At 42.4% G+C, this 23,410-nt stretch overlaps 1 protein-coding gene across 6 annotated transcripts in view; it reads right to left on the reverse strand.

Moving 5' to 3' along the window:
• Positions 1–23,410, reverse strand: part of TP53BP1 (tumor protein p53 binding protein 1) — a 109,209-nt gene that overhangs the window by 38,064 nt on the left and 47,735 nt on the right. For 4 of the 6 annotated variants that reach the window (XR_011380882.1, XM_070054090.1, XM_070054093.1 and 1 more), the window contains 2 exons: positions 12,106–13,432; positions 352–471 (listed from right to left, as the gene is read on the reverse strand). Coding sequence is in view for 5 of the 6 variants with exons in the window: in XM_070054090.1 (XP_069910191.1) it covers positions 352–471; positions 12,106–13,432 (1,447 nt within the window). In the remaining variant the exon portion in view is untranslated. The remainder of the gene's footprint in view (positions 1–351; positions 472–12,105; positions 13,433–23,410) is intronic. The other 2 variants (XM_070054092.1, XM_070054091.1) reach the window with 1 other exon arrangement.

A 23,410-nucleotide genomic window follows, 5' to 3' on the forward strand; every position in this document is an offset into this window, starting at 1 on the left:
CCCATCAAGCAGCAGCACACCAATTAGCCAGGGTACTAAATACATAGTACTTCCACCCTACATCCTCTTACTCTCATAAACAGCCCTGTATATCACTGCTTAGCACTCAGATTCCACTGCTTTACAAGTAATGCGAGAAAATCCTTATGTTCACCCTCTTTCCCTCCACCCTTTCTTTCCTTCCTCTCATCACCTAGGAACAAAATCACACTACAGCCCTGTTCTTCCCAAGTCAAAAATCAACCTTATCAGTTGGGCCCAACTTCTCAGATCTAAAAATACCACTTGTGTAAAAAATGAGTAACTCTCAAAATCTGCCTTAAATATCACTAACTTCTTTAATTCACTCACCAATAGGAGTACTGTGTCTCTTGGGCTCCAATTTTAGGTGCCCAATAAGAGGTGGGGTTGCACCAGCCAGTGGTGGAATAATATCACCTTCTTTAGGCAAAGTGAAATGAAATGGAGTTTCTGGAAAAAAAATAAACAACAACAACAACCAAAAAGCAATGATAAACAAAAAGCAACCAAATCATAAGCATAAAATACAAAAACAAATAGTGGTAATGAATTTGCTCTCAAATTCACTCCCACCACCCTCACCAGGCCTCCCAACCAATTCCCTATTACCATTTCTGCTCTCTCATTAGCCAGCAACAAAAGGACTGACACAACATAGACAACCAAAGGACAGACCAATGGAGGAAACCCGAAGTTTGGGGGACCTAAGGAACATGAGATCAAAAGGAACTTAAGAAAACCAGAGCTCCAAAACAGTACACGTGGGGATACTTAGCTATACAAATTTCAAAGTCTAAACAACAAATGCTGTGCAATGCTTACCCACAAAATTCTATATTAAGTCATTTAATAAGCTGTGGCAATCTGTAGGATCCTCCAAAAGACAAATCTGATGTGAATACTCAGAATGTACAGTCTACTCAAGGAGGTAACATGGGATTCATGGGCCAAAGGACTTCAAAGCACTCACTGGCTCTGACAAATCCAAGGGTTTCATGGTTCACCAATGCTAACCAGCATTCTCATTCTAGGCCACAGGAGTGAAGTTCATACCTAAATCCCTGAACAATGGTAAGTCCCTAAATACATGAGCATAACACTTTGATTCGTTATGAAGTTATTACAAATACAAAACATTTGTCAAGACATAAAACTACTTATTAACAACGTTCCAGTTCCAAATTTATGCTAATCAGAATTAGCAAACTGTCAAAAATCACATTTTCTTATTTATAATTGCATATCTCTTTGGAAAAATGGTCACATTTGAGAAAAAGTAAGAATTATACCAGACTGCTCTCTTCTATCCTAATTATAAAACCTTGTTCTTACTTTTCCTTGAATAGCTCAAAATAACTATGATCTGGCATACCCAATCACTACCACTCCTGAAGATAGTCTGCCTCTTTCATCTTTTTCCACTTCACTTCCATCCTTTATTATTTGTTGATACATTTTTCCTTCAAAACCATAGAACAACAACAAACCTCTTACAAGTAAACTGTAATTCAAAGGAAAGAAAAGAAAGAAACGAAATGATCTTTAAAGTATGAGGGAGAAGAGGGTGCGCATTTGGCCCAACAGTTATGACACTGAGTTAAGACATTTGTTCCATATCAAAATGCCTGAGCTGAACAACTTTCCAGCTGCTAACTCCAGCTTCCTGCTAGTGCACACCTTGGGAGGGAGCAGAGGTAGCTTAAGTAACTGGGTTCCTGTCACCCAAATGGGAGACCTGAATAGGGTTGCTGTGAGCATTTGATGACTCTCCTGGTAGATGAGAGCTCCTTTTTTTAAATTTATTTATTTATTTATTTGAAAGTCAGAGTTACATAGAGAGAGAAGAAAAGGCAGAGAAAGAGAGGTCTTCCATCCACTGGTTTACTCCCCAGTTGACTGCAATAACCAGAACTGTGCCAATCCAAAGGCAGGAGCTTCTTCTGGGTCTCTCACACAGGTGCAGGAGCCCAAAGACTTGGGCCATCTTCAACTGTTTTCCCAGGCCACAGCAGAGAGCTGGATTGGAATTCAGTGCTGGGACTTGAACCAGCGCCCATATGGGATGCCGACACTTCAGGTGGCAGCTTTACCGACTACACCACAGCGCCGGACCTGAGAGCTCACTCTATCAGTTTCTCTCTCTCAAGTAAACAAATGAATACTTTTTTTTTTTTTTTTTGACAGGCAGAGTGGACAGTGAGAGAGAGAGACAGACAGAAAGGTCTTCCTTTGCCGTTGGTTCACCCTCCAATGGCCGCCACGGCCGGCGCGCTGCGGCCGGCACACCGCGCTGATCCGATGGCAGGAGCCAGGTACTTCTCCTGGTCTCCCATGGGGTGCAGGGCCCAAGCACTTGGGCCATCCTCCACTGCACTCCCAGGCCACAGCAGAGAGCTGGCCTGGAAGAGGGGCAACCGGGACAGAATCCGGTGCCCCGACCAGGACTAGAACCCGGTGTGCCGGCGCCGCTAGGCGGAGGATTAGCCTAGTGAGCCGCGGCGCCAGCCCAACATTTTAAAAGCAATAAAGTCGGCACCGCGGCTCACTAGGCTAATCCTCCACCTGCGGCACCAGCACCCCGGGTTCTAGTCCCGGTCGGGGCGCCAGATTCTGTCCTGGTTGCCCCTCTTCCAGGCCAGCTCTCTGCTGTGGCCAGGGAGTGCAGTGGAGGATGGCCCAAGTGCTTGGGCCCTGCACCCCATGGGAGACCAGGAGAAGTACCTGGCTCCTGCCATCGGATCAGCGCGGTGTGCCGGCCGCAGCGTGCCGGCCGTGGCGGCCATTGGAGGGTGAACCAACGGCAAAGGAAGACCTTTCTGTCTGTCTCTCTCTCTCACTGTCCACTCTGCCTGTCAAAAAAAAAAAAAAAAGGCAATAAAGAATGAAAATATATATTCTCAGGGCCAGTGCTGTGATATAGTAGGTTAAACCGCCGCCTACAGTGCTGGCATTACATATGGGCACTGGTTCAAGTCCCAGATACTCCTTCCAATCCAGCTCTGCTATGGCCTGGGAAAGCAGTACAAAATGGCCCAAATCCTTGAGCCCCTACACCCATGTGGGAGACCCAGAAGAAGCTCCTGGCTCCTGGCTTCGGATCAGCACAGCTCCTGCTGCTGCGGCCAACTGGGGAGTGAACCAGCGGATGGAAGACCTCTCTCTCTCTCTCGCCTCTCCTTCTTTCTGTGTGTAACTCTTGACTTTCAAACAAATAAATAAATCTTTTTTTAAAAAAGGTAAGATAAAATATATGTTTTCAACTAAAGAAACTGTAAAGCAAATAAGTAGAGAATCTCAATACCGTAACTAACTGGTCACGACTTCTGCCACAGATAGAGAAAGAACAGAAATGGATGAGGTAAACAAGCATTCATTTTCTGGTTGCTATGTATAAAGCAGGTTTTTCAGGTTAATAAAGTCCTTAGAAAACATACAGAAATTAAGGACCAGAAGTATGGTACAGGGGGTTAAGCTACCATTTGCAGTGCCACTAAAACCATATGGAGTACTGGTTAAAGTCCTGGCTACTCCACTTCCAATCAGTTCCTCTGCTGATGTACCTAGGATGGCAGCAGATGGCCCAAGTGTCATCCTGTGGGAAACCAGGATGGAATACCTGGCTCTAGGCTTTGGGGAGTGAATGAGCAGATGGAAAACCTCTTTCTCTCTCTCCTGCCACTCCACCTTACAAATAAGTACATTTTTAAAAAAGATTTATTTATTGTATTTGAAAGGCAGAGTTACAGAGAGGCAGAGAGAGAGAGAGAGAGGTCTTCAATCCATGGGTTCACTTTCCAGCTGTGCCAACACGAAGCCAGGCTGGGTCTCCCACACGGGTACAGGGCCCAAGGACTTGCGCCATCTTCTACTGCCTTCCCAGGCCATAGCAGAAAGCTGGACTGGAAGTGGAGCAGCTGAGACTCAAACCAGCGCCCATATGGGATGCTGGCACTGCAGGCAGTGGCTCTACCTGCTATACCACAGCACTGGTCCAGTAAAACTTTATTTTAAAAACACAGAAATTATACAAACAAAATGCCTCAGAAAGACTAGTATATTCCAAAGATTTATTTTACAGAAATTTAATTCCTGAAACAAAAAAATGAAAGATCAAAGCATGTTTTGCCCAGCAATTAAGATAACAGTTAAGGATAAACAGAACCATGTATAGCGGTTGGTTTAAAATAACTGGAATTGGAAAATCTGCCTATCTACACAAAACTGGGATCAGCAGTGCTAGTGTCCATTTGGTTGGAAAATGGATTTCTAGCAAATCAAACATAAACATACCAAGAAGTTAAGACACGAGACCTATGATCTTTTTACATAAAATGTTGTTTCCTTCCCTCTGAAAGGACTATATATATTACATTATCATAAATGTACATGAAATTCAGGTTTAGAAATTTTCATTGCTGTTTCACTCCAAATTTTACCATATATTTTTTCTATAAAAAAAAAATGCCAGTTAAGGCACTAGTGATGTGGAGCAGTGAGTTAAAGCCACAGCCTGCAGCACTGGTATCCCATACAGGCACTGGTTTGAGTCCTGGCTGCTCCACTTTCGATCCAGTACCCTACTAATGCACCTAGGAAAGCAGTAGAGGATGGCCCAAGTGGTTGGGCCCCTATACCCACGTGGGAGACCTGGAGGTAGCTCCTAGCTCCTGGCTGAAGCCTGGCCCAGCCCTGGCCATTGTGACCATTTGAGAAGTGAACCAACAGATTAAAGATCTGTCTCTCCTCCTCTCTCTGTGTAACTCTACCTTTCAAATGATTAAAAAAAAAAAATGCCAGCTAAGTCATCCATATCCCTTATCAGAGTACCTCAGTTCAACTACCACCTCTGGCTTCCAATTCCAGTTTCCTTCCAATGGGAAATTTCACCCTGGGTGCAACAGGTGCTAGCTAAAGTAATTGGGTCCCTGTCACCAATGTGAGGGATCTAGTTTGAGTTCCTCACTACTTGCTTTGACCTAGCCTAGCCCAGACCATTGTAGGCATCTCAGGAGTGATCAGAAGTTCTGTCTCTTTCTCTGCCTCTCAAAGAAAAAAGAGAGAAGAAAAAGAAGAGAATGAGTAAAGAAAACAAAGACTACCTGCATTGCTCTGTTGTCAGGAATCATCCCTCATGTTATGATTGATCATCCAGACTTTTGAAAACTCTGTAGTGAATGAACTCTTTTAGCAGATCCTTCTATATGAATTACTATAATATGCAAATACAGTAATATGCAAGCATAAATACTGAAAATTATTTTTTCCTTTTTAAAGATTTGAAAGGCAAGCTATATAGAGAGGAGTCAGAGAGAGAGAGAGAGAGAGAGAGAGTTATTTTCCACCCACTGATTCACTCCCCAAATGGCCATAACAGCCAGCTCTGGGACTGGTCAAAGCCAGGAGCTGCATCTGGGTCTCCTCTGTGAATGCTGGGGACCAAGCATTTGCACCACATTGTGCTACTTTCCCAGGCCCATTAGCAGGGGGCTGGATGGGAACTGGAGCAGCCAAGACTCAAACCAGTACCCAAAGGGGATGCTAGCATTGCAGGCAGCAGCTTAACCCAGTGCAACACAATCCTGGCCCTGAAAATTTTTTTATGACAGTTCCCTCTGCACAGTACTAGACAAAGCTTAGGAAAAGTCATGTTTGTACCATTTATTCACATTCCTATAACCTAAAGGAAAATGGAGGCTCTTTCAGGCATTAAGGGCAGCAATGCAACCACACTCATCCAGTCTTCAATGCCTCATTCCCATATTAGTTACCTATCTATCATTTTCTCTGAAGTATCCCTCTTTCCCCTATCCCCAAATCTCTCTGCACACTGCAACTAAAGCAACCTTCCTATAAAATACAGCTTTGAACATGTTGGCTCCCAGTCAGAACACTTCAAGGTTTCTACTAGAAGATAAATTCCTAACTCTTTAGTCAGCATTCAATTAACTAGTAGCAGCGTCCATTTCGTCTTTAATTATTCATGTTCATAAAGCCTCTATTCAATGTCTTTCAAATGCCTTCCCATTCCTCTGCTTTGGTTCACTCATGTGAAAAATGCCACTAATCCAGTCAAATTATCTACCTCCAGCACTTATTTACAGGCATATTGTACCCTTTTAAATTTACTGGATTTTCCCACGTATTCAGTTCTTTTATTATTTAAATTATCATATCCCTTCCTGCTCTCCCAGAATATCATGGGCTATCCTACTGTATGCCAGCACACCAACCAATGAAAAATACAAGGATATGAAGGCTATGCATGAAGAAAAAAAACTTAATACCAATCTTCAAACCACTTGAATGGGAAGTATAACACTGTTAGTAAGGAGGGTAGAGAATTCATTAGTCCAAAGCAGTATTCAAAACTAGAAAGTCAGAGTTACACAGAGAGAGAAGGAGAAGCAGAGAGAGAGAAAGAGAGAGAGAGAGAGAATCTTCCTTCCGCTGGTTCACTCCCCAGCTGGCTGCAATGGCTGGAGCTGCGTCAATCCAAAGCCAGGGGCCAGGAGCTTCTTCCAGGTCTCCCACGTGGGTGCAGGGGCCCAAGAACTTGGGCCATCTTGTACTGCTTTCCCAGGCCATAACAGAGAGCTGGATGGGAAGTGAAGCAGCCGGGACTAGAACTGGTGCCCATATGGGATACTGACACTGCAGGCGGCAGCTTGACCTGCTATGCCACAGAGCCAGCCTCTCAAAACTTTGTTAGAGTTTTAAGCTCATTTTTTTCTTTTATTCATATAAGAACTGATCACTTCTTATAACTGACTAAATACCATCTAATTAAAAACAGAAGCATTTCTATATTGGGTGACATCATTTATGGACAGTCTTTCCCAGGAGTCTGCCTTTGACATTCCCAGGCATTTCAGGAGACATTCTATCAAGTATGAGAACAGAAATTTTAGCAAGAGCCCAAGACATACCTTGTTTCCTGATCACTATTAACCTATTGTAGACCTTCACTAGTGGATTTAAAGACTTACTGAAGGTGTTACACTTTTTCACATCAATCCACCATGAAGCGTCTGATTTCCATATCATCTTTCTAAATTTGTTTTTTTCAGACTTAGGAGGTATTCTTAGAAGGTCTCCAAACCGTTAACAGTAATATGTTATGTAGAAATGGAAGCATTTAGGGGCCAGCACTGTGGCATAGTGGGTAAAGCCACCAGCTGCAGTGCCAGCATCCCATATGGATACCAGTTCGAGTCCTGGCTGCTCCACTTTCAATCCAGTTCTCTGCTATGGCCTGGGAAAACAGCAGAGGATGCCTTACGTACTTGGACCCTTGCACCCACACAGGAGACCCATAAGAAGCTTCTGGCTTCGGATCAGCCCAGCTCCAACCTTTGCGGCCATCTCAGGAGTGAACTAGTGGATGGAAGACCTCCCTCCCCTCCTCCCTCCCTCCCTGCATCTGCCTCTCTGTAACTCTGCCTTTCAAATAAATAAATCTTTAAAAAAAAAAAAAAAAAAAAAAAAGGAAAGAAAAGAGAGAGGGAAGGAGGGAGAGAGGGAGGGAGGGAGGGAGGGAAGCATTTGGAGTGATTCTTCCTGTCTCAACTTGCTCTCTCCCAGTTCCTTCACTCTCATCTTCCTTTTTATTGAACATTTTTTATAATTACTGAATAAAGCTAACAAAAAATAAAAAGGTCCTTCCAACTTTGGCATACAGAAATCTAATGAACATACCTGGGACTCAAAATTCACACTTGTCATTCTAGACTGAAAAACTACACACTTATGTTATTCTCATTTAAATTAGTGTTTCTTAAGGTTTAGCAACTAAACTATATTTTAGGTACATAAGAATTGTTTTCTGTTCTTGTTGGGATACCTTTCTGAACTATTTATTTATTTATTTATTTATTTTCATTTGACAGGCAGAGTTAGTGAGAGAGACAGAGAGAAAGGTCTTCCTTCCATTGGTTCACTCCCCAAATGGCTGCTATGGCCGGCACTGCACTGATCCAAAGCCAGGAGCCAGGTGCTTCTTCCTGGTCTCCCATGCGGGTGCAGGGGCCCAAGGACTTGGGCCATCTTCCACTGCCTTCCCGGGCCACAGCAGAGAGCTGGATTGGAAGAGGAGCAACCGGGACTAGAACCCGGGGCACATATGGAATGCCAGCGCCGCAGGTGGAGGATTAACCAAGTGGGCCACGGCGCCAGCCCCATGAACAATTTACTTTGGATTAATTCTCTAAGTCAAAAACTATCATTCTCCCTTCATGTTGTAATTTCTAGTTAAAACTAATTTTCCTCAAATAATATTTTTCCAACCACTGTTTTCCATGTTTCTTATTGTCTGCTCAAGAACCAGTCTCAAAGCAAGCAGAAAAAGCAGTTAGCAGCATTTCAATAATCTGGATAAACGCTCATCAAATAACAAATTTTATTAGGGCAGTCTTTATGACAAGTGAGCTGTCTCTACTAATCAACAAAGTAAGCAAGAATTCAGAAGAATACATAATAAAACTAATATCTCAATGCATTAGAAACTTCTTTTGCAGGGCTGGCACTGTGGCATAATAGGTTAAGTCTCTGCCTGCAGGGGAATCCCAAATGGGTTGCTGGTTCACATCCAGTTGCTCCATTACCCATCTAGCTCCCTGCTACTGGTCTGGGAAAGCTATAGAAGATGGCCCAAGTGCTTGGGTCCTTGCACACACCTGGGAGATCCACAAGAAGTTCCTGGCTCCTGGCCCCTGGCTCCAGATCAGGCCATTGCACCCATTTTGGGAATGAAACCAACGGATGGAAGATCTCTCTCTCTGTCTCTCCCTCTCTTTGCCCTAACTCCACCTCTCAATAACTGTAGGTGGTGGCTTTAACTGCTGTGCCACAGTGCCAGCCCCAACAAATCAACCTTAAAAAAATACTTTTGCATATAAGATATTAAATAATGCTAAATAACTATATTACAGTATACTAAAGCCATTAAAAATATTAAAACAATCTACAAGCACCAATACTTTCTTAGCCTTGGTCAAGACTAGATTTAAATTTAATGATTTTTTAAAAAATATTTATTTATTTATTTGAAAGGCAGAGAGAGAGAGAGATCTTCCATCCGCTGGTTCACTCTCCAAATGGCTGCAACAGCTGAAGCTGGGCTGATCTGAAGCCAGAAGCCAGGAGATTCTTCTGGGTCTCCTACGAGGGTGCAGAGGCCCAAGCACTTGCACCACCTTCTACTGCTTCTCCAGGCCATAACAGAGAGCTGGATCAGAAGTGGAGCACCTGGAACTCAAACCGGCACCCATACGGGATGCCAGCCCTGAAAGCGGAGGCTTAGCCCACTGCCCACTACGCCACAGCACCAAGCCCTAAATTTAATGATTCTTATTTAAAAGTTTTATTTATGTATTTGAAAGGCAGAAGCAGAGGCAGAGAGAGAATGATCGATTTATTTATTTGAAAGAGTTATGGTGGGGGGATATGAGGGATGGGGAGGGGGAGGGGGAGGGATGTGGATGGCAGGGGCCCTACTACTTAGGCCATCTGTTGCTGCTTTTCCCAGGCATTAGCAGGGAACTAGATTAGAAGTGGAGCAGCTAAGATACAAACCAGTGGCCATATGCAATGCTGGCATTGCAAGTGGCGGCTTTACCCATTACATCATTGTGTTGGTCCCAAATTTAATATTATAAAAATATCAAATAATACATATTTTTACATCATTCAGATAGTTCTTTACCATGACTGTTCAGAGACAGAGAAACTCTATTATACAGTTTTACAGGAGGAAAAAGTACAGACTTGGAAATATGGAGACCTAGGTTTTAGTTCTATCTCAATCACTAACTAGCCATATGACTTTATTTATTTATTTATTTATTTATTTATTTATTTATTAAAGATTTATTGATTTGAAAGTCAGAGTTACACAGAGAGAGAGGTCTTCCATTTGCTGGTTCACTCCCCAAATGGCTGCAATGGGCGGAGCTTCACCAATCCAAAACCAAGAGCCAGGAGCTTCTTCCGGGTCTCCCACACTGGAGCAGCAGCCCAAGGACTTGGGCCATCTTCTACTGCTTTCCTAGGCCATAGCAGAAAGCTGGATTGGAAGTGGAGTTGTCGGAACTCGAACCAGCATGCATATGGGATGCTGGCACTGTAGGCAGTGGCTTTACCCACCACACCATAGCACCGGCCCCCACCATACGAATTTAGGAAGAGACTGAACCAGAGAAATAACCTCTAACCTCCTTTTTAGCTCTAAAATTACTTTGTTCTGAAGGGGAAAAAATCCTAAATGTAAAATTTAATGAATATGAGTAATTTTGAATAAAAAAAATCCTATTAATAATCACACTGAGACAACAGGTATAAACTACTATTCCAGGCATATATAAAAATATGGTCACTCACAACAACAGATATAGTGGTGCCTACTTACTGTTTTCTCATTTCTTGCATCCCTTAGAAACTGTCTTTCAAGTTAGCATATTTATTTATTTTGCTTTTGGGTTGGTTTTATTCTTATATTATACTAACTCTAGGCATTTAGAAGCTTCAGTTTTTCTCAGTCATTAAGAATTCTCTATATGTATTTTAGTAAGTAATCTATGTTCTCACACTGGCTTTAATAAAAATACATAAAGAAGAAAAACACATATCTTTTCTAGTATAAGATAGAAGATGTAACTATGTTGAACTGAATTTGGGAACTTGATGACTATGAAGAGTAACAACCAGTAATAGCATACTCATTAGCAGAATTCAGAATGTTATTTTAGGGGCTAGCACTGTAGCACAGCAGGTTAACCCGTGGCCTGCAGCACTGGCATCCCAAATGGCCACCAGTTCAAGTCTTGGCTGCTCCACTTTGATACATCTCCCTGCTAATGTCCCTGGGTAAGCAGTGGAAGATAGCCAAATCCCTAGGTCCCTGTACCTACATGGGAGATCCAGAAGATGATCTTGGTTCCTGGCTTTGGCCTGGCCAAACTCTCCCTGGTCATTGCAATCATCTGGGGAGTGAACTAGCAGATGGAAGATCTGTCTCTCCTCTCTCACTGTAACTCTATCAAATAAATAAATAAATCCTCAAAACAAAAAATATGTAACTTTATAGGATAATCAAAAAGGATCCAGTACACTTCAAGGCAACTGTCAAAATACAAAAATATAGGGGCAGACATTGTGGTGCAACAAGTCAAGCTACCACTTAGAATGCACACATCCCATACTGGAGTCCCAATTCAATACTACTCTGCTTCTCATCCAGCTTCCTGCTGAGGCATCCTTAGAGGCAACAGATGATGGTTCAAGTGCTAGGCCACTGCCACCTACATGGGAGACTCAAGTTGGAGTTCCATGCTCCTGGCTTCAGCTTGGCCCAGCCCTAGCTGGGCACATGGGGAGTGAACCAGAGCATGGAACACATATGTATGCATATCTGTAGCTCTGCATATAGGCAGTTGAAAATAAATAAATAAATTTTAAAAATAAAAACACAGAGCAAGGTTAGAACCTAAGAAAGCCAGGTTGGTATAATGTCTTAATATTCATATTAAGTACTCTTAAGCTATAAAGCTCATATTCCTCAGATGATCTTTGATCCCACAAATAATTATATTTATAAAAGAAAAACTCAGGGCCAGCATTGTGGTACAGTGGGGGGGTTAAGCTGTCACTTGCGATGCCAGAATCCCATATTAGAAGGCCAGTTCAAGTCCTGGCTACCTTGCTACCAATCCAGTTTCCTCCTAATGTGCCTGGGAAAGCAGAAGATGGCCCAGGTAATTGGGCCCTGCCACCCATGTGGGACACCCAGATGGAGCTATTAGTTCCTGGCTTCAGCGTGGCCCAGATCTGGCTATTGTGGCCATCTGGGAAGTGAACCAGTAAATGGAAGATTCCTTTCTCTCTACTGCTCTACCTTTCAAAAAGTAAGTACCTAAGTCTTAAAAAAATCAAAATATAACCCCAAATCTTTAATTTCCCAATTATCATTTGGGGGTCCCTAACATAAACCAGTTAATAGTCAGCTCCAACAAAAGCATGCTGTTCTCTCCTACATTCCATTCCAAACTATCATTTGGTTGGAGACTCGGAAAAATCTACAACCATACTCACCACTCGAATTTTCACAGAAGCTTTGTGAGGCATGGGCAGAGGCCTTCTCCAGCTGCTGGGCCTCTCTGCCTGAGTCCAGCTGCTTTGCATTAGCCACTTTTGAGACTTCTGTTAATACATTATCTGTTTTCTCTTGAGGTTGAGGCTCTTGTTTCTCCTGGTCGGGTCGTGGAGGCTCATTTTTTGCCTCTAAAGGCAAAGGAGGTTGTGCACAGTCTTCCCCTACAGGTTCCTTTTCTGCAGGCACTGCTTTCACCTCTTCTCTGTATTTTATGTTCTTTTCCTCCTGGGTATCTAGTCTTGTCTCAGCACACGGTTCTATTTCTGGAGCAACATCTTCCCATGACTGGGAATCTGAGCATTTCTCCACTCCCTCCAAAGGTTCACAAGAAACATCAACTCTGGGAGATGGCTCCTTCACATCTACAATGACAACACTCGAGTCCTCTGAAGTAGCTTCTTCCCACGCTTCCTGATCCTTATGTTCCAGTTCTTGGTCAATCACTGGTAGTTTTGGGGGAGAATCAATACTAATCACGCTCGTTTCAACTTCCATAGCTTCTGAACATTCTTGTTTTGGAACTTCCTTTTGAAGACACAATCCTTGGGACTGAGTTTCTGTCAGTGAAAGGTGCAACTGGACATTCTCCATATTTTCTTCTTTGGGCTCCTCTCCTTGACTTTCACAAGGAGTCTCGGGAATTTCTTCCACCTCAGACCCGGAAGATCCCTCCTCTGGATGGTGTTCTTTAATTTCCATAGCTTCTTCCTGATCCAGTACACTAGAGAGTGCCTCAGATCGAGTAGCTGGTGAAGGAACTGCCTGACTCCCTGAATCACAAGTGAGATCAATACAAACATCCTCTGCTACGGTTTCTTCTCTGACTTTGCAGCCAGTAGCTAAAACACTAATGTCATCTCTGGTCTCTGTGTCTTCTCCCTTTGTTTTGTCATCATTGTGACTCAGTTCTACTTGACCATCCTGTGCTGGATTCAACAAAATACTATCATTTTCAGCAGCAACAAGTTTAGAATTGAGAACTGGAGACATGGGCTCAGTATCCTCAATCTGTGTGTTTTCTCCGTCTTCATCAATCCTTTGAGAACCTAAGCTCTCCATCTTTGGGGACTGACTATACTCACTTGTAGAAAGCATCAACTTGCAAGAATCCCCTGTCAAAGAGAGGCCAAGATCCTCAGTGGAATTCTTTGGTTCAGACTCTGAGGTTTTAGAACACTCAACTGTCAAAGATGAGCTATTCAAATCTCCACCTTTCTTCCCGTCATTTGATTGGTCTTCCAAACTTGGTGATGGAATGAAAATGTCCTAAGGAAGAATACAAAGAGACAAATCCTAACTGTTCATAATCATATTTCTTTAATATCAAATCCATGGAATCCTCTAAAATTTATAAAGCAATTATTCAAGAGTTAAAGAACTCTAGGATCACAATCTCAGAAATACAAAGCCCATAATTACCAGTCTTGTCATCAACACTCTATTTAGTGCTTTTCTATGTTATCACTGATCTAGAATAAACATAACCCAAAAAACAAAACCTAAAAGTACTAAAGACACTTAAATTTAACTGTAAATCATCAAGCTACTAAAATCATGATACATATATAGATGATGGGCTCTCATCTTTTGTAATCTAACATTAATACACCGTTCATTTCAGATACCACAAAGAGGGGGATATTACTCATTTTACTTCCTACTATTTCAACATAAGCTAGCATTCATAAAGCAGATGTTAAAAAGTTTAAAGTATCACTTAGCAATATAAAGAAATGCTCACTAAAACCACAGTGGAATACCACTACATAACTCAAGTATGGCTAAGGTTAAAAAGACACAAAACCAACTATTGGTGAGGATCTGAAATAACTTCAATTCTCACTGCTAGGAGGAATGCAAGATATAGCCACATTGGAAAAGTATGGCAGTACCTTATCAAGTCAAACATACAGCACCATATGACCTAGAAATTCTACTAATAGAGAAACAAAATCATATCCACACAATGATATGTATGTAAATGTTCGCAGCAGTACTAGTTGTAATAGCTGAGCACTGGAAGCAACCCAAGTGTCTATCAACTGGTAAATGAATACACAGACTGGGGATATCCACACTATAGGGTAATACTCAACAATGAAAATGGAATAAACATGAATATATGTTAACAATATGAATAACTATCAAAAATACACCCAGTGAAAGAACATAAATGCAAAAGACCACACATACTTCATAATTCCAATTATATGAATTCTCAAAAAAAATTATGACAGAATGCAGATGCCTAGCACATGAGAGGGGAGCAGTAGGAAAGTCAACCGCAGTAGCTTATGAGAGAACTTTGTAGGGTGAGGGAATTGTTCTATACTTTAATAGTAGTGATGATGGTTATATTTAGAATATAGTTACCAAAATTCATCAAACTACACATTGAAAATGGTAATTATATTTTGTTTAAGAACAGAAAATAATTCAAAGATTAAATACATATTTTTAATATGTACTGTGTTAGTCTAATATTACAAAATTATAGACATAGCTGCTGAGGCATTCATTTCTTATGATTAAAGGAATAAGGAATCAAAATGGGTAGCCAAACATTATACATATTCCATAACATCTGGTATTTCAATGTGTGCTATTATTTATTCCTGTCAGATTATAATAATGATCTTAAATTTGAGATTTTCATATACTCGCAGAAATTACTGAAAATAAACTGGTTGGTGCTCGCCTCGGCAACACATATACTAAAACTGGAATGAAAATAAACTGGTTCAACATTTGTTTTTTTAAAGATTTATTTGAAAGGCAAAAATACAGAGAAAAAGAGGGAAAGACAGAAAGAGACAGGTCTTCCATCCAATGGTTCACTTCTCAAATGGCCTCAACAGCTGGAGCCAGGCTGGTCTGAAACCAGCAGGCAGGAGTTTCTTCCAAGTCTCCCAAGTAGGCAGGTACCCAAGCACTTGGGCCATCCTCTGCTGCTTTCCCAGGCACATTAGCACAGAGCTGGGTCAAAAGTGGAGCAGCCAGGACTCAAACCAATGCCCATATGGGATGTCGGCATAACAGGTGGGGGCTTTACCTACTATGCCACAACACTAGCCCCTGGTTCAACAATTTCAAAAGGCAATTTGGCAAAACAAAGCACCCTTGAAATTCTGTATACCCATTAACCCAATGATTCCATTTCTGAAAAATTAGTCAATAGAAGTAAACTGAGATTTACCAAAAAGACAGTGTGCTGCTATATTATTTTTATTTATAATAGGAAACTATAAAATGTCTAAATATCTATTAATAAGAGCATCACTTAAAACTATAAAATTTTTTAATTAAACTCATGTAATATGAAATTAATCCATTTTAAAATGAACAATTCAGTGGCATTCACTTCTAATTCCAAAACATTTTCATTACCCAAGAGCTAGTCCATATGTAATAAGCATATACTTAACACTGTAAATACATTTTAAGTGTTATCTAGGTAAATACTAATATAATTTTTAAAAAAACAAAACTTTATAATATAAACAGAATTTCAAAGAAATATTTAAGTAGTTAACCAGCCTATTAACAAGTTAACATTCCTAAAAGCTACCTGCATCTAGACATATCCTTAATGGTCCCTAATCATCCACAGCACTGAAGTTCCCTGAATAACTGAACCGGCACAGTGGGTTAAACTATCACTTGGGACACTGGCATCCTGTATCAGACTGCTAGTTCCAGCCCCAACTGCTCTTCTTCCCATCCATGCCCCTGGGAAAGCACCAGAAGATGGCCCAAACACTTGGTGGCCCTGCCATCCACACAGGAAATTGGACACAGTTCTGGGCTCCTGGCATCTGTGGGTAGTTGGAGCCATCTAGGGAGTGAACTAGCAGCTGGAAGACCTCTGTCTATGTCACTCTGCCTTTCAAATAAATAAAGCTTAAAAAATAAATAGGCCGGCGCCAAAGCTCACTAGGCTAATCCTCCGCCTTGCGGCGCCGGCACACCGGGTTCTAGTCCCGGTTGGGGCGCCGGATTCTGTCCCGGTTGCCCCTCTTCCAGGCCAGCTCTCTGCTGTGGCCAGGGAAGTGCAGTGGAGGATGGCCCAAGTGCTTGGGCCCTGCACCCCATGGGAGACCAGGAGAAGTACCTGGCTCCTGCCATCGGATCAGCGCAGTGTGTGGGCCGCAGCGCGCCAGTCGCGGCGGCCATTGGAGGGTGAAACAACGGTAAAGGAAGACCTTTCTCTCTGTCTCTCTCTCTCACTGTCCACTCTGCCTGTCAAGAAAAAAAAATAGATAAATAGGGGCAGGTGTTGTGGTATATCAGGTTAAGCCTCCACCTGAAATATCAGCATCCAGTTTTAGGGTGCCGGTTTTAGAACCAGCTGCTCCACTTCCCATCCAGCCCCCTGCTTGGGCTTCTGCACCCATGTGGGAGACCCAGAAGCAGCTCGAGGCTCCTGGCTTCAGCCTGGCTCAGCCCTGGCCATTGTAGCCATTTGGGGAGTAAACCAGCAAATGTGCATGTTTCTCTCTCCTCTCTTTCTCACACTCCCTCTCCTCTCCCGCCTCCTCTTTTTAAAACAAATAAAAATAAATAAAACCTTGATTGAGTTCCCAGCTTCTGGATTTGGCCTGGCTATCAAAGCCATTTGGTGGACTGAACCAACAGATCGAAGATCTCTATCGAACTATCTCTGTCACTCTGCCTTTCAAACAAATATATACATAAAAATCTCCTCAAAAATATTTTAGGTGGGGGCTGGCGCTGTGGCATAGTGGGTAAGGCCGCCGCCTGCAGTACCGGCATCCCACATGGGCGCTGGTTCGAGTCCTGGCTGCTCCACTTCCGATCATGGCCTGGGAAAGCAGAAGATAGCCTAAGTCCTTGGGCACCTGCACCTGCATGGAAGATCTGGAAGAAGCTCCAGGCTCCTGGCTTAGGATCGGCGTAGCTTCAGCCATTGTAGCCATTTAAGGAGTGAACCAACAGATGGAAGACTTCTCTCTCTCTCTCTCTCTCTGCCTCTCTTCTCTCCATTTAACTCTGACTTTCAAATAAATAAATAAATCTTTAAAAAAAAATTTGTTTTTAGGGGACGGCATTGTGGCGTAGCAGGTAAAGCCACTGCTTGCAACACCAGCATCCCATATGGGCACCAGCTCTAATACTGGCTGCTTCACTTCCAATCCAGCTCCCTGCTAATGTGCCTGGGAAAGCAGCAGAAGATGATCCAAAGACCTGGGCCCCTGCTACCCATGTGGGAGACCCAAATGAAGCTCCTGTCTTTGGTATGGCCCAGTCCTGGCCACTGTGGCCATTTGGAGAGTGAATTAGTGGATAAAAGATATTTTTGTCTGCCTCTCCTTCTAACTCTGGCTTTAAAATAAATAAATCTTTTTTAAAAAAATTCTTTTTAAACCTGGAGTCACATGTATAGAGTTAAGATCCATTCATGGGGCAGGCATTGTGGTGCAGTGGGTAAAGCTGCCACCAGCAATACCAGCATCCCATGTGGGCATCAGTTCATGTCCCACTGACTCCAGTTCTGATCCAGTTCTCTGCTAATGGCCTGGAAAAAGCAGCAGAAGATGGCCCAAGTTCTTGGGCCCCTGCACCCATGTGGGAGACCCAGAAGAAGCTCCTGACTCCGGCTGGCAGTTGCAGCCTTCTGGGGAATGAACCAGCCAACGGAAGATCTCTCTCTCTATCTCTCTCTCTCTCTCTATTTCTGTCTCTTCCTCTCTGTCACTCTTTCAAAAAAAAGTCACTAATTTAATCATCTATATACGGACATCATCTCCAAAATTAACATGTATTCCAAGAATGAGAAAACTGTTAAATATCAAACTACGTCCTACTAATTCTCTCCCCATCCCTCACATCTTGCTGAAGTGTCAAAGAAGCGATGAAATTAACAAATACTAATGTATTTGAGAAGAAAGAAAATTTTTCAAAATTATGTTTACCCTTTTTATTTGTAATCCTCTCTATGCAAATATTTAAAGATTACAACATTAATATTAGGTTAATCTGGACTACAATAACCAAAGCTCAAAAGAAGTAACAGGTGGCAGTGGTTGCTCGTTAAGAATAATGCACATGACTCTGAAATACAGTGGGGAAAAAAAGGTACTTTTCAAATAAAAATAGTGAATTAAATACACACATCTACTTTAACTGTTTTCTGAAACCCTCCTAAGGAATGATAAGATTTTTTTAAGCCACAAATTTTCAGGAAGAAAAGAACAGAGAAAAAGGTGACTGCAAAAATATTTTGAAGGAGTAGTAATCGCTTTAGCAGCCAAGTGAAACTGAATCCCTCAGCCAGCATTCGAGAAAAACCCAGAAACAACACAGCACACCACAGGATCAGCCCTAACCCCCCAAAAAGATCCAAGACTCAGCAGCAGTACTAGATAATTCTTGAAGTGGTGGTGAGGGTGGTGCTAAAAACATGAGAACTGGTTAGAAAGCAATTTAAGAAGCAGTTTAGCTACCATGTCCTCTCCCCTTCTCACCTGTGCCCTGGAAAGGAAGTATCCCTGAATGAAGGACAAGAGGCACAATATCAAGAAGTACTTTACTGAAAACAAGATAATGAAAATCTACATTTTTTAAAATATTATTTATTTGTAAGGCAGAGTTACAGAGAGAGGAGAAAGGGAGAGGTCTTCCATCCACTGGTTCATTCCCCAGAAGGCTACAAAGACCTGGGCTGGGCCCATGCAAAGCCAAGAGCCAGGAGCATCCTCTGGGTCTCCCATGTGGGTCCAAGGGCCAAAGCACCTGGGCTGCCCTCTGCTGCCTTCCCAGGCACATTAGCAGGGAGCTGGATGGGAAGTGGAGCATCAGAGAGTCAACCTGGTGCCCCTATGGGATACCAGAATAGCAGATGGCAGCTTCACCCACTATGACACAGCATCAGCCCCTAAAAGCTACATAATGAATGGAACCTGGACCTGTTTCCCAATGCATCCCCACCAAGTTCTCTTGCATTAATAGACATCTAACACAGTGGCAGCCTATAGCCAGCAGACATGAAATTAGACATTTTCCTGGGTTACCTGACCAGCAGCAAGACAGCCAAGATACTAAAATTATAGCACTAACAAAATGTCCCAGCAGATCATACTACAGTGAATCCCAGAAACAAGCCCAAAACACTAGTTCAGAACTACTAAACATCTTTCTGCTATTTTACTCTTAAATATCGGCAAATAATCAAGGATCACCAGACACCTGAGGAAAGCCTCTAATAAGAGACATGAAAACAAACAAGACTGAAATATATTTGGAAAAAACAGTAAAAATTCCAGGGAAGGGGGCCAGCACTACAGCACAGTGGGTTAAGTCACTGCCTGCAGTGCCAGCATCCCAAATGGGCACCAGTTCAAGTCCTGGCTGTTTCACCTCCTATCCATCTCCCTGCTAAAGTGCCTGGGAAAGCAGCAGAAAAAGACTGAAGTGCATGGGCCCCTGCACCAGCGTGGGAGACTCAGATGAAGCTCCTGGCTCCTAGCTTATGCTTGGCCCATCCCTGCTTGTTTCAGCCATTTGAGAAGTGAACGAGCGGATGGAAATCTCTCTATATATAACTCTGCCTTTCAAATAAACAAACCTTTAAAAAAGTCCAGGAAGGAGAAAACTTCCCTCTAAAATCTAAGAAATTACTATTAATACCTTCAGAGAAGTATAACAGTATATAATACAGTATGTTACTTTTTTAAAAAAAAGAACATTCAGAGAAAAGTGTTTAAATTAGTAACTCAGAGAAGGGTTAAAAGATGGTTGAAGGAGCCAGTATTCTGGTGCAGTAGGTTGAGATGCTGTCCTCAGCTGATCTGCTTCCAATCCAGCTCCCTGCTAATGCTCCTGGGAAAGCAGTGGAAGATACCCAAGTATTTGGGTTCCTGCCAGCCACATGGGAGACCCAGATGGAATTCCTGGCTCATGACTTCAGCCTGGCCCAGCCCCAGGCTTTGTCAACAGTTGGGAGTGAACTAATGAATGGACGATCTCTCCCTCTCAGTCACTCCATCTTTAAACAAGTAAATTAATTAATTTAAAAGAGATGGTTGAATCCAGCTGCTGCACTCACTAGTCTATTTAACAGAAATAAAACCATGTCCACACAGAAAATTGTGCACGAATGTACACAGCAGCAGTATTCACAATAGCTAGAAAGGAGAAATAGTCAAAATACTTATCAACTGATGGATGGATGACAGTAAATGTGGTATATACATGCTATGGTATTACTTCACAACAAAAGGAAATGAAATTCTTATACATACTACAACATGGATGGACTCTGAAAACATTATACTAAATGAAAGTCAGTTACAAAAGACCGTAATATTGAGAATACTTCAAAAAGTTCATGGAAAATGCCTATTACAAAAAAACTACACATAGTAATACACTCATCTTTTAGTTTCATTTTCCATGGACATTTGAAGTGCCCTTTTGTATAATTCCATTTATATGAGATGCCCAGAATAGGCAAATCTATATAGACAGAAACTGGATTAGTGGTTGGGGTAAATAGTAGTAACTGCTAACGAACATGAGATTGTGGTGGGATACAGTGTGATGAAGATGTTCTAAAACTAGGATGTTAGTAACGGTTACACAATTTTGTGAATATAATGAGAGCTGCTGGATTGTACCTTTCAAATGGGTGAACTTTATGGTATGTGAATTATATATCAATACAGCCATCTAAAAAAAAAAAAAAAAAAAAGGTAGTTGAAGAAATCACCCAAAATGTCAAACAAAGAGACAGAGATGGAAAGTAGGAGACAAAGTAAGAAAAACTGGAAGCCTACTCTACATTTTCAACATGCACAAAATTAGAATTCTATTAAAAGAAAGAACAGAGAAAATAATGGGGTGGGGGCGGTTAGAGAAATAATTAAATTTCCCTAAAATGATGGACTTAAGTTTCTAAACTGAAAGGGCCTATCAAGTGTCCAATAAAGTGCATAAAAATAGACCCAAGCTGAAAGTCAGGAAATTTCCAAACACTGGGAACAAAGTGAACTTCCTAAAGACTCCAGTAAGGATAAAGATAGGTCACATTTTTTAAGATTTATTTATTTATTTATTTATTTGAAAGGCAGAGTTAGAGAGAGGCAAAGACAGAGAGAGAGAGGTCTTCCATCCACTGGTTCATTCCCCCAGTGGCTTCAACAGGAGCTGAGCTGATTTGATACCAGGAGCCTGGAGCTTCTTCCAGGTCTCCCATGGCAGTGCTGGGGCCTGAGGACTTGGGTCATCTTCCATTGCTTTCCCAGGCCTTAGCAGAGAGCTGAATTGGAAGTGGATCAGCCAAGACTTGATCTGGTGCCCATATGGGATGCCAGCACTGCAGGTGGTGGCTTTACCCACTACACCACAGCACTGGCCCTGGTCACTTTTCTTTTTTTAATCCATTTGTAGTTTCTTCATAACACACATTTCCTATGAACTTATTAAAATTTATTTTTGTTGATTTTACAGAGACAGAGATCTTTCATCTGTTGGTTCACTCACCAACTGCCTACAACAGCCTAGGCTGCTGAAGCAGGCCAAAGCCAAGAGCCTAGAACTCAATTCAGGTCTCCTACATGGATGGCAGGGACTCAACTACTTCAACCATCACCTACTAGGTACACATTAGCAGGAAGCTAGAATCAGAAGCAGTGCCAGGGACTGGCACTGTGGCACAGCAGGTTAAAGCCCCTACCTGCAGAGCCAGCATCCCATATGGGCACCAGTTCAAGTCCCGACTACTCTGCTTCTGATCCAGGTCCCTGCTAATGCGCCTGAGAAAGCAGCAGTGGATGGCCAACTCCTTGGGCCCGTGCACCTGAGGAGCAGACCAGGGAGAAACTCCTGGCTCCCTGTTGTAGCCATTTGGGAGTTTGTGGTTTTTTTTTTGTTTTTTTGCTTTTTTTTTTTTTTTTTTTTTTTTTTGACAGGCAGAGTGGACGAGAGAGAGACATAGGGAAAGGTCTTCCTTTGCCGTTGGTTCACCCTCCAATGGTCACCGTGGCGACGCATCGCGATGATCTTAAGCCAGGAGCCAGGTACTTATCCTGGTCTCCCATGGGGTGTAGGGCCCAAGCACTTGGGCCATCCTCCACTGCACTCCCTGGCCACAGCAGAGAGCTGGCCTGGAAGAGGGGCAACCGAGACAGAATCCAGCGCCCCGACCGGGACTAGAACCCGGTGTGCCGGCGCCGCAAGGCGGAGGATTAGCCTAGTGAGCCACGGTGCCAGCCGTAACCATTTGGGAAAGTAAACTAGTGGATGGAAGACCTCTCACTCTGTTTCTCTCTCTGTAACTCTGTTTTCAAATAATAAAATAAATCTTAAAAAAAAAGAAAATAGGAGCAGTGCCAGGACCCAGACCTAGAAACTCTGAGAGGGAACCCAAGTGTCCAAAGTGATAATTGCTACACCAAAAAGAAAGGAACAGACTGGTATCACGCTTCTCAACAGCAGTATTGGGCATTCAAAAACTGAGCAACACCTTCAAAAACTTTAAAGAAAAAGTATTAACAATCTAGAATTCTATACTCCTAAAAACCACAAACAAAGGATGAGAATGGAATAAAGGCTACTAGAAAATGTAATCCAAAATGAGAACATAAACTAAGCAAGAAAGTATGGAGTTCAAGAGCTATCTACCCACACAAAGGCAAGCAAAGACAATCTTCAAGGGCAACAGGCAAGAGACATATCAATCACCAAGAAAAGAAGGCACCAGTACAGATTAGAAACCAGGAAAGAGGGCAGGGCATTTGGATTAATGGTTAAGGTTCCCAACTTTGTTCCTGATTCCAAATTCCTGTTAATGCAGGTCCTGGGAAGCAGGAAGCCTCATGTAGTTACCTAGCTCAAGTAGTTAGTTCCCTACCATCCACAAGGGAGACCTGGATTGAGTTTCTGGTTCCCAGTTTCAACACCACCTAGCCTGGGTCACTGTGAGCATTTAGGGAATGAAGCAGGAGAGCAGTTTGCTTTCTCTCTCAAATTAAAAAATAATAGTAATTAGAAATAATAAATAAATCAGGAGGCCCAAATGAGTTTTGTCCAAAAAGATAAAAAATAAAGTCTGAGGCATCTGAATATTCTGAATGGAGATTCTGACAACTGGTGGAAAGTCGGGTAGATTAAGCAAGGAGTCAAAAAAACAAAACAAATTAAGAAAATTAACAACTGGGGCCAGTGTTGTAGTGCAGCAGGTTAAGCCACTGCATTCAATGCCAGCATCCCATGAGCAAAAGTTCA

Source organism: Oryctolagus cuniculus, chromosome 12 (genome assembly GCF_964237555.1).
Source record: "Oryctolagus cuniculus chromosome 12, mOryCun1.1, whole genome shotgun sequence".
NCBI lineage: Eukaryota > Metazoa > Chordata > Mammalia > Lagomorpha > Leporidae > Oryctolagus > Oryctolagus cuniculus.